The sequence below is a fragment of the Propithecus coquereli genome, unplaced genomic scaffold, assembly GCF_000956105.1.
Source record: "Propithecus coquereli isolate 6110/MARCELLA unplaced genomic scaffold, Pcoq_1.0 Scaffold42, whole genome shotgun sequence".
Taxonomy (NCBI): domain Eukaryota; kingdom Metazoa; phylum Chordata; class Mammalia; order Primates; family Indriidae; genus Propithecus; species Propithecus coquereli.
This window is the reverse complement of record NW_012149952.1, coordinates 4,438,507-4,449,734: the sequence shown is the minus strand read 5'-3', so window position 1 is coordinate 4,449,734 and position 11,228 is coordinate 4,438,507. Positions and strand designations below refer to the sequence as shown.

At 53.8% G+C, this 11,228-nt stretch overlaps 1 protein-coding gene across 1 annotated transcript; it reads right to left on the bottom strand.

Moving 5' to 3' along the window:
• Positions 1-3,848: 3,848 nt before the first annotated feature.
• On the bottom strand, positions 3,849-8,579 carry SEPW1 (selenoprotein W, 1). Its single transcript, XM_012653371.1, has 6 exons — positions 8,506-8,579; positions 7,171-7,195; positions 7,007-7,060; positions 6,745-6,819; positions 6,543-6,641; positions 3,849-4,070 (listed from the first exon to the last, which is right to left on the bottom strand). Exons 1-5 carry the CDS (start codon positions 8,532-8,534, stop codon positions 6,561-6,563), a joined length of 264 nt encoding a protein of 87 aa, XP_012508825.1. The 5' UTR covers positions 8,535-8,579; the 3' UTR covers positions 3,849-4,070; positions 6,543-6,560.
• Between the last annotated feature and the right edge of the window lie 2,649 nt (positions 8,580-11,228).

The window sequence follows — 11,228 nt, the reverse complement described above, 5'->3', positions numbered from 1 at the left end:
TGAGCTAGGCTGACGCCACGGCACTCTAGTCCAGGCAACATAGTGAGACTCTGTCTCAAAAAAAAAAAAAAACCATTGAATTGTGCACTTTAAATGTGTGAATCCTATGGTGTGTGAATTTTAACTCAATAAAGCTATTTTTAAAAGGAAAAAGCATCATAGCCGAGGCTGTGACTTTTTCTTGTTCTCGGCACATTCCCCTCATCTTGGTCATCTGACCAGTCCTTTCCAGATGTGGTTTCGTAGATGTTTTCAACTTAGAAGCCTCGAAGACTGAGACCTCTGCATACAGATCCCTCTTCGCAGAATCCGATGGGTTTTCTGACCTCCCCTAGGCCACCCAATGGCCTGACTCCGCCCATCAGGGAGGAGAATCTGGGCAGGGTTAGACACAAATGATTCACTAAAACACTTTCCAGAGTTTTTCTCACCAGATTGTTAGAACTCCCAATTTGTCAGCCGACAATTGGATGAGAGCTGTCAAAATAAAAACAGTAACATCCTCCTGTCTTGGGTGCCTTTCACAAATATTCTGGTGGATTTTACACAGAAGCAATTCTGTTCACATGTTTTAGTAATTTGAATCAATTTTTTCAGGATCGGTAGACGTTAGATTGGTAGAGTCAACACCATGGCTCTCAGTGAAAGGATGTTTGAAAGAAGCTATTCCTGATTTTGAAATACCTTCATCATTTATTAATAGCCACCAGAACCCACTCTATTATAAAATAGATTCTGAAGGAAGTTTTTTAAACCTCAATGATTCACCCACATCTTTATAGCCCACATTAGCCAGAATCTGCTTGGGTAGTGAAATATCTAAATGGACTTTGTAACAAATAAACAGGCTGAGGTTTGTTTGTATAGAAGCAAAAGTAGACAGACTCCCGCAGCTCTCACAATCTTGGCACATGAAACATTAATAAGTGGGTCTGTAAGACTTCCAGTCACTTCCCAGTGTCCTCCCATACGTCGAACATCAATGTGATGGCTGGGGTTGCGTTCGAGGATGACGGTGCACTAAGGAGGGTGTCCGAGCACCCCAACCTCAGCTGACACAGAAGAGTGACTGCATAATGGCTGACAGCCAGGTTCTCGGAAGACAGTCCTTGAATCTTGCCAGAAGAGGTTGATCAAACCCAAGCAATTCCTAATCTAGCCATCAGGTGCTAAGGCCTCTATCCGGGATCCATGTCTCCCATCATAAGATGTCAGTTCCATGTTGCACCTGTCAGCTATTGCTGTGTAACAAACCACCCCAAAACTCAATGGGCCACAACAACTTTTTGTTTTGTTTTATTTTGTTTTGTTTTTTGAAACAGGATCTCGCTCCGTCACCCCCGGTAGAGTGCAGTGGTGTCATAGCTCACTCCAACGGCAAAGTCCTAGACTCAAGCCAACCTCCTGCCTCAGCCTCCAGAGTAGCTGGGACTAAACAATGTATTATTATAATGCATGTGTACGAGGGTTGGCTTGGGATTGTTTCGATCTAGGACATTCTCCACTGGGCTCAGCAGGGCTTGCTCGCGTGTCCGTGGGTTTTGTGCGGGGAGAGAGTGGCTCTGCTCTGTTTTTCCTTGTGGCTATTTGGCTGGGGCTGCTCTGCTCCACGTGTCTCTCTGGGACCAGCAGGGGGCGCACAAGAGCAAGGCAACCAGGAGCGCAGACCAGGCACTACTCCTTCTGCCTGGTTCCATTGGCCAAAGGGAGTCACGTGGTCAAAGCCACCGTCCAGCGTGGAGGAAGTAACAATTTCTCTCTAGTAGGAGGGTTATAAAGGGCGGAAAGGCACGGATATGAGGAGGGGCGAAATATTGGGGCCCAAAACGGAATCTCCTGCACTACCACCTAGCACCTTCCTCCAAACAGCTGCAGTTCTTCTCCCAAACACAGGGATCAGGGACCCACTTCGAACGAGAGGTCACAGGAAGCTCCTGGTGGCGTCCCAAGACAACCCTAGCCTCGGCCACTAACCAGCAAAAATTCAACCCTGAGTATATATTAATAATTTCAATGTTAATGAAAGAAATATTAATGTGATATTAATATAAATATAACAACACTGCATATAAATATTAATATATAACATATTACAACAAACAGGGCGACAGAGTGAAACCCTGTCTCAAAAAAAAAAGTAGGAACTGCTTATTGGCAAACACGCTGACCAAGTCACCTGGGCTAGAGCGCAGTGGCGTCATCATAGCTCCCTGCAGCCTCAAACTCCTGGGCTCAAGCCATCCTCCCAGGCTGGGACTACAGGAGCGCCACCAAGCCCGGCTAATTGGGGTTTTTTTATTATTATTATTATTATTAGAGATGAGGTCTGTCTATGTTGCCCAGGCTGGTCTCAACTCCTGGGCTCAAGCAATACTCCCACCTCGGCCTCCCAAAGTGGATGGGATCACAGGCGTGAGCCACCGCACCTGGCTAGTTCTTGCTTTTGACTGCTGCTTCGCCCCAATGGGGCAAATGTGGCTTGAAATTTGTCTAAGAATACAGAGGTCTAGCCACGTCTCCTCAAAACTGGGAACAGAGACTGCCAGTACCCTGCAGCTGACTGAATTAATAGTCCCAATTCTTCACCCTGCCTGCTCCCACACGCTTTGCCATGTGACTTCGCAATACCTCCCACCAAAAAGAGGGAGTACATTATTAGTACATTTCACTACCCCTTGAATTTGGGTTCAGCCGTGGGACTTGCTTTAGCCTACGACCCGTCAGCAGGAGCGAGGCACGCGCGGGTTTGGAAAGCACGCCATTGTGCCTGTGTGCAGCTTCTCCTGACCCTAACCCTGGAAATCTCGTGGTACCGGTTCTGCCACATGCTCTTGGTGGAAGGAATCACTCGGATTCAGAGGGAGAGGCATAGACCCCAGCTCCAAAGGGGAGTTGTTATGGGCCAAATTGAGCGCCCCCCATATTCTTCTGTTGAAGCCCTAACTCCCAGTGCCCCACAGTGTGACTGTGTCTGGGGACAGGGCCTTTAAAGAGGTGAGGAAGTTAGAATGAGGCCATGAGCGGGGGCCCTGATCCAATCTGACCGGTGTCCTTAGAAAAGGGAACTCGAACAAAGACACACCAGAGACGTGTGCGCACAGAGGAGAGGCCACGCGAGGACACAGTGAGAAGCCGAGAGACGCAGGCCTCGGAGGACACCAACCCCTACCAGCACCTGGACCTTGGATTTCTGGCCTCCAGAACTGTGACAAAATAAATTTCTGTTGTCAAAGCCACGAAGTCTGTAGTATTTTGTTATGGCAGCCACAGCGGACTAGTACAAGTGACAAAGGATTTGGGGCCATGGCAAGGTTTCTTATTTAAACAAAGGATCTGGAGGTCAGGGTCTTATTCTGTTGCTGCCCAGGCTGGAGTGCAGTGGCATGATCATAGCTCACTCTGGCCTCTAACTCCTGGGCTCAAGCGATCCTCCTGCCTCAGCCTCTGATCAGCTTGGACTATAGGCACAAGCCACATGCCCAGCTAGGGTCTTGTTTGAATTAAAATCACCACTGCACCGTTTCCTCCCCTGTATAACCTCAGCGTTGCTGTAAAGTGCTTACTTGTCAGCAAAGGCACACTGAGCACAACACGTGGTCGCTGATTTCTGGGCCCGGGGCCTGGAGGGCAGCGGATCTGGGAGCAAAGCAGGATACACGGACACAGGCACACTCGGCTAAACTTGTCCAGTGTTTATTGAACCGAGAAATGTTGCAAACGTCGCTGCAACTGAGACTCACCCATCCTGATCCCTCTCTCGGCTTCCCTTTGAGCAGGAAGCTGGAGGCAGGACCTCCCCCAGACTTGGGGGGCAGGGCAAGGAGGGAGACACAGGGGTGCAGGGAGAGATGGTGAAATCGGGGGACAGGAGAGGACAGGGCAGCGGGGAAAGGGAGACTCCGGGGGAAACACACACACACACACCCACACAGGCAAAGACCAGGGGCATCGATCTCTGCCCCAACACGGCGGCCGCAGGAACGTCAAGGAAAGACCAGGCGTCCGCAAGACATTTCAGTCCTTCCTGTCATGAAGCGTCTGCCGAGAGGGGCTGGGTCAAGGTCTCTGGACTGCGAAGAGAAAAGGTGCAGGGGTTCAGCTGGCAGGGACACAGGCCAGCTGGGGGCCCGAGTTCAAAGAGAGAGCGACATGGAGGGAAATGCAGGCCCAGAGAGAAACTGAGGCACAAGGAAATGGGATGCCCCATGAGGTCATGGGGCAGGGCATTGTAACCCGACAAAGTGAGCTGGGCTGAGACTTCATCCTCGGCGGAGTCTGCAGGGAGGAACTCTGATAAGGAAAACGGTGGTCAGTGCTGACGGGCAGCGGACCTCACAGAAAGCAGCACCGGGAAACCTGGCTTCCAGAGGACCCATCAGTGGCCAGTTTTCTTTGATATCCGCGTCGGTCCAGCTGGGCACAGAGTGTCCCACACTGACCTCCTTGTCCTCACCAACTGACTGGTTTCCCTCCTGGGCAGGACAGGATTCACCGTGCCCAGCTCCTGGGAGGTCACCTCTAAGCCCCTACAGTGTCCTGCCTGGTAAGAGGGTCTCGGTCTACCAGGGCCCTCGGGCCATGCCAGACAGCCCACGCTGACAACGTGATTTGTGTCGGGGGCGGTGGGCCACGCGGTATCTGCTTGACCTCTGGGGGCGGGGGCTGAAGACTAAGGGCAGCCACGTCCACGTGACCCACTCCCAATAAAAACCCTGGACGTCACGGCTCAGCCGAGCTTCCTGACCGGCGAAATTTGACGCATGTTGTCACACATCGTGGCTGGGAGAGTTCAGCGCTGCCCACACCACGCCCTGGGAGAGGACAAGTGGAAGCACCTGGTCTCTCCTGGACCATGCCCCACCTGCCTCTTCCCTTCGGTCACCTTAATCTGTACCTTTCGCTGTAATCAGCTGTGAGTGTCACAGCTCTGCCGAGTTCCCAGAGTCCTTGGGTAGTCTTGGGGACATCCTGAAACTGCACCCACAAAACATGCAAACAAGGCTCACTCTTGCCAGATTGTCTGTGGTTTTCTTCCCTTCCCTCATTTTTCTTACGTAAATCCTATTTTTATGTTGGATGAAATCATCTATTGATTTAACCTTTCTGGAATCCAAGTAAATCTCTAGCTGAATTAAGACAACAGATCTGAGTTATAGACAGTTAGGAACTGGCCGACGGTGTGTATAAACGGGATTCAAATCCTGCTACGGTGGCACCCTAGCCCCACCCTCCTTACAGCGACAGTCCACAAAGTAGCAGCTTGTGCAGCTTTGGAACTATCCAATTCCTTTTTTTACTTGGGGGCAACTGACTTCATTTCAGACCTGCACATAAGGCAAGACATTATTTCTATTATCGTACTGCACTACTTCAAATCTGCATGTCCCCGTTGACATTGGATGTGACCTCATTCCGCTCTGGTAAAGAATTCTAGGAAATGGAACTTCAGTTTAAAACATCTGAACCTAGTTTTCTGGCACGGAGCACACTGGGAGCAGGTACTCGGGTCCTCAGTGTGCTGGGAGGGGCCCCTCTGTTCTACCCCACCATGGAGTGGGAACTGGTATTGAAGTTTACAGAAGGGTAGAAAGTATGGTCTAGGTTCCGCAGCGTCAGAACCAGAACTTAGCTGTGGACGGGGCTAGTAACTGGTGCCCAGTTCCGGAGTAGGTTGGGTTTGGAGCTCATCTGGAACATACTGGCATCAAAACCGGAAAATCAGACTCGGAGGGTGCTGGAAGGCAGTTCTGTGTTCCCAGGATAACATGGAAATTGCTGCTTGTTCAGCAATGACTGGGTTAGAAACTAGAACCCGGCTCAGAGTGCACAAGGACCTAGTCAATTCCAGGAACTATCAGTCAGTTCTAGTGTTTAGGAAGAGCCGGTTCACACTTCTCAAGCGCGGGGTTGGGAAGGGGGCCTGGGTTTATGGTGTGTTGGGAGCTGGTATTGTATTTGATTCTAGACTATATATAGGGGAACTAGAGGCCATTCTAGGGTAGTTTTGGAGCAGGTGATCAGGTCTAGAGTTACCGTTTGTTTCTAGAACATTCTTGGACTCACGGTCAGTTCTAAAGCAGGTGTGTTTCTGGAGCTAGGGTCAGCTCTGGAATGTTTCTAGAACCAGTTCTCAGGTTCAGAGCCCGAAAACAATTCGCCATTGGTCAAAAGTGTCAGACATGGGAATTCTGTCTCAAAACATGCTGGCAACTCGGGCTGACACTCAGCTATGTGGCCTGTTGGGCTGGGAACTGTTTCCTGGCGATGACAAAGACCCACGGTTCCAGATTCTGAACTGTTGTGTCTCTTTGGCACCTTTTGTTCCCAAACCAGGAGAGCTGTTTTAGGGCAGTCCTCTGACCCCATCACCATCTCGGGTGTCATCCTGCACCACCCCAGGTCGAATGTCCATCCCTCTTGCTCTGGGGACACACCTCGTGTGGCCCCATCTCCCAGACTCTCCACCCAGGGCCGGGGAGTCACAGTATGGGAGAGGGGAGTATCCAAAGGGCGGCATCCCCATCTCGGCAGGCACCCCTCACCTCTGCCTTCAGGCCACATTAGGCCCGAGCCAAGGCGGCTTTGATGGCGGCCACCAGCTTCAGAAACTTGCTCTCTGTGTCCACGTAGCCATCACCTCTCTGGGGAGGGGAGTAAGAGAGAAGGGGTGAGCTGGGACCAAGACACCAACTTCAGCCCCAACCCTACACTAACCAAAAAAAAGAGACGGACAGACAGACATACCTTCTTGGAGTGAACCAACTTCCCAGCTACCATCACTTCAAAGAACCCAGTGGCCTGAGGAGTCCCCTCGCCACACTGAGGAAAGAGAGATGTTGGAAGGGCTCAGATGTCCGCTTGGGGACACCCTCCCCCCTTCCCAGGGAACGGAGAACATGAGGGAAGGGGGCAGGGCTGGCCGAGCCCATTCCCCACTGCCATCCAGGGCCTGAGGGACAGACAAGGTGCCCACGTTTGAGCCTTTCTCCCCACCCCCGCAACTCACGATGTCCAGGCACCCGGGGAACTCATCTTCTAACTTCTTCTTGAGCTGAAGATACTGAAAACAGGGTGGAGGTCACGACACGGGTCACACCAGCCAGCCCTGCCCCCGACATGCACTCTAGCCCTCCCCAACCTCCAGGGATGCCTCCCGGTCACCACCCCTACCTTGGACTTGTAGCCTCAAGCTCCACTGGTGGAGAGTCCAAGAGAGCGGGTCCGAGGGGCAAGAGGGAGACGGGGGATCCGGGGAACAGATAAAGAGGGGCACAGGGGACAAAACACAGGCGGCAACGGATACCCTCGAGAGAGGAGACAGATACCAGACACAGAGAGGGTGTTGTGGAACAGTGGGGGTGGGGGGCGGAGACGCAGGGAAGAGGGGGACACCCACACAGAGATACACAAAGAAAACCGAAACCCAGCACGGGGACAAGAGACAGAGAAGGGGGGTGGACAGAGAAGGCAGCAGGGAGGGAACCGGAGAGGACTGGATTAGGATGAGAACCAGACACCCTGCCCACTCCCTGTGCCCTCAGCCCCCTCGTGGTGTGAGGAGAACCCTGTCACCCCTGGATTCTAAACGCCCTCCCAGTCCTGGGGCTGAAACCAGAGCTCCCCAACCCCCACGCAGGCTATTTCGGGACTGGAATCTGGTGCACAGGCCGCCTGGGTGCCGCAAAACGTCACTCCGGCCTCTGCTTGGTGGAGCAGGCAAAGACATGTCTAATGCCGGGACAGATCAGATCAGATCAGATCAGAGCCCTGGGTGGGCATGACACACAGTATGGCCCGCACACTTGGGTTCACATGTTCCTGTCACCTGCAGTCTGGACCTCGAGCCACTGACCTGCTCCTGACCCACTCCCAGCCTCAGTTTCCTCACCTGTAAGATGGAGCTAAAATTCCTCTCCGTGAAGAGATTTCTGGGAGAGTAAATTCATTGAACACGTATTTATTAAGCACTTACTGCATGCCAGCATAGCACTGGGGGGAAGTATAAAGCACTTCACCCGGGATAACTAGTAAGGTTTCTTCCCCACTACAGATGGGGAAACTGAGGCCAGAAAAGGAACGTGGTTAGCAACCACGGGAACCCACTGGGCGGAGGTCCAGAACGTATTCATTCAACTCCTTTCAAAGCACAGGCAGGGACACTGTCAAACCTTCTCGCCCCTCACTGTTCAGCTGTTCGGGATATTGGGGGAGGGGAAACCTAACGGTAGACGGAAGCTGAGGTCCCATCGCAAACTGCTCCCCACCGCTTCTCCCACCCGAGCCCCGGAGTCGGTGTTTACAAGGGACACACGCAGGTCTCAGAGCCACCTTCTACAGTCTGAGATGCCCAGCATGTCACACGCCGGGCAGGGCGGATCCGCGCCCTGGGCGCGCCACCCCACCCGCACTGGAATCCTTTCTCTTCTTGGGGTGCCCTGAGTCCTCCCCGCTACGCTGCCAGACCCCGTCTCCAACCGGACAGGATCCTCTGGCCGCCGCGCTTACCAATAAACGACTTGCACCGGAAGACCCATGACTACGGAGCGCGACCCCCGCCGGAGCCCGACGCGGCAGCGAGCGACCCGCGGTGTGGACGCACCCGCCGGCGCCTGCGCAGAGCGGCCTGTTCCCCGCGCTCCGCGGCGCGAACCAACGCCGGGAGGGGGTGGACGGGGAGAGACGGGGGTGGCGGAGAGGCGCTCAGGAGGGGGACTCGAGGCCCGCGACCCGCCAGGCCCCCTCGCCAACTTACTTCCTATCCCCTGCTGGGCCAGGGAGCGTCCCGACAGAGGGAGTCCCCGGGAGAAGCGCCCCCCGCGCGTCCCCGCCCAGAGTCCCCCGGGCCGGAATGGTACGGCCCCGCGGGGACAGGCTCGGGACTGGGCGCGCGTGGGCCGGGAGGGGCCCGTGGGCGTCGGGGAGGTGCGATGCTTGGGCCTCCCCTCCCCAGGGGACAGCGAGGGGGCGAGGCCCTCGGGATTGGGGTAGACCTTGGGGCCAAGGCCGCGAGGGCGAGGTGTCCGGGCGCGCTCCTGACCCCCCGCCCCGCCGCCTTACAGAACCCGACAGCTGACCCGGCGACACCTGATCCTCGCACAACGGGGGTCTCTTTCCGTGAACCCCTCCTGCCGCCCCCGAGCAGAGGGGTTCGTGGAAAGGGCTGGCACCAAGCAGCCGAGTTGAGGGGTTAGGGTGCGGTCGCCTCTCTCTCTGTGCCTCAGTTTCCCCGTCTGGCAGATGGGAGTTATGGCCTGCGGGGAATGTCCGCTCACTTGGCAAATGTGTCCTGCCTGACCGCCTGCAGGCCTAGTTTCCAGGGGTGCAGCGATCGGGAAGTAGACAAAGGCCCTTCCCTCACGGGAGCGATTTGGCAGCTGGAACTAAAGGGCGTGAAGCCACATGGAAACAGTACTTCCCTTGTGGGCTGATGACGTGAGCAGTAAATGAGTTCATACACGTAGAAAGAACTAGAACAGCGTCTGGTACAATCGAGAGAAACTCAGGCTGGGGTCTTCCTGCCCCTGGCTTCTGGCTCCAGCCTCCCTGAGTCCTTAAGCGGCTAGAACCCTGACATCTCTGGGCAGGCAGTTCAAGTCCTCCTGGCACCTTTGCCGCTGGCTGTGTGACCCCCGATCCCAGACGTCTTGGGAGGATTTAATGAGCGAGTTTATATAGAGCACTTAACGCGGGCCTGGGCTAAAAGTGAACGGCCTGTAAATAGAGCTTCCTGTGCTTCCCAGGCCCTCAGAACAAAAGCCCAAATGGTAGTGTGACCTGTCGCAGCCTGGTCCGATGGTTCCCACCTTGTCCCTTCTCTCAATGCCCAAGCAGCATCAAACCACTGTCCACTGTCCTTTCACTAGGAACCTCACCCACTTTCCTGCCTCTGGACTTTTGCACATGCTATTCCTGCCTCCTCCTGCTGCCTGACTCCTGCTCCTCCTCCAAGAATCAGCTCCGACATATTGTAGGGAAATCTCTGTGCATCAGTGGAAAACTATGCCTTGTCTAGAGTGTGTCTGCGTTAGTTTGCTAGGGCCGTATTCACAGAGTGCCACAAATTGAGTGGCTTAAATCACATACATTTATCAGGATGGGACACACACAATTTAACCCATAACAACTCATTCAGAGTGATCGATTCTATGGGCTCTATTTTGCAACTCTGTAAATTATAGATAAGCGACAACAGTGTAAAATAATTCTGCAGACATGCCGATGAGATCTGTCTGGTGGAGGGACAACCCTCTCCCCTCCAGTATTTTCCCTGCCTTTGCACATTCGTTTCAATATTCCTGATCTCTTGTGTCTGTCTTTGATTCTCCTTTCAATTTGTAACACTTGGCAGTTCCCTCGTGAACGAGTTAAGTCAAATCTCTAACAGGTGCTAAATCTGTAGGAGAGTCGTGATTTTCCCTTTTTTCCCCACAATTATCTTGTAACAATACTATCCTCAAGGAAGCCATCTCTTAGCCCCTGGGGCTTGGGTGAAGGTCCCCTCTGGGCTCCTCCAGCTCTGCCCCCACCACTCTGGTGGTCACAGGTCAGGGCCACCACTGATACGCCAGCACTCCCAGGAAGTGCCACACTCAATGCAGAAGCTCAGAGGATGTTTTGTTGACCAGGCTTGGGGCTGAGAACTTGCCAGGGGCCTCAAGAGAGAGGGGACGTCCCCGCTTCTGCCACTGAGAACAAAGGGGTCTCTGTTGCCCAGATGTGAGAGAGGCAGGAGGAATTATAATGACCCCTGGGCTGGGGGTCCATCTCTCTCTCTCCCCCACTTTCTCTCTATCTCTCTTTCTCTCTTTCTCATACACACACACACACACACACACACACACGTAGGCACACAGACCAATGGTAACACACAAGTGATCACTCTCACCTGGCTACACAACTGCGCGTCGAGACTAACCCACCCCAGCCAGAGACACAACAACACATCAGCACACACCTTTATTCGGCCACACAACGGCACAAAGGCACACCAGGCTCTCAATACACAACAGCCCAGTCCATGCCCAGCTGGTGTCACGATACACGTCCAAATGCACAACGCACAACGGCAGCCACCTCCACCCTGCCACGGGGTGGGACACACAGCTGTACCCCAGACACACAATAACATAACACATATATCCAGCCAGGGACACAAAAGCCACGCCAAGATCCAGCTCACCGGGCGGCACAATCACCAACCACACGCCGCTGAATTCGGACACGGATGT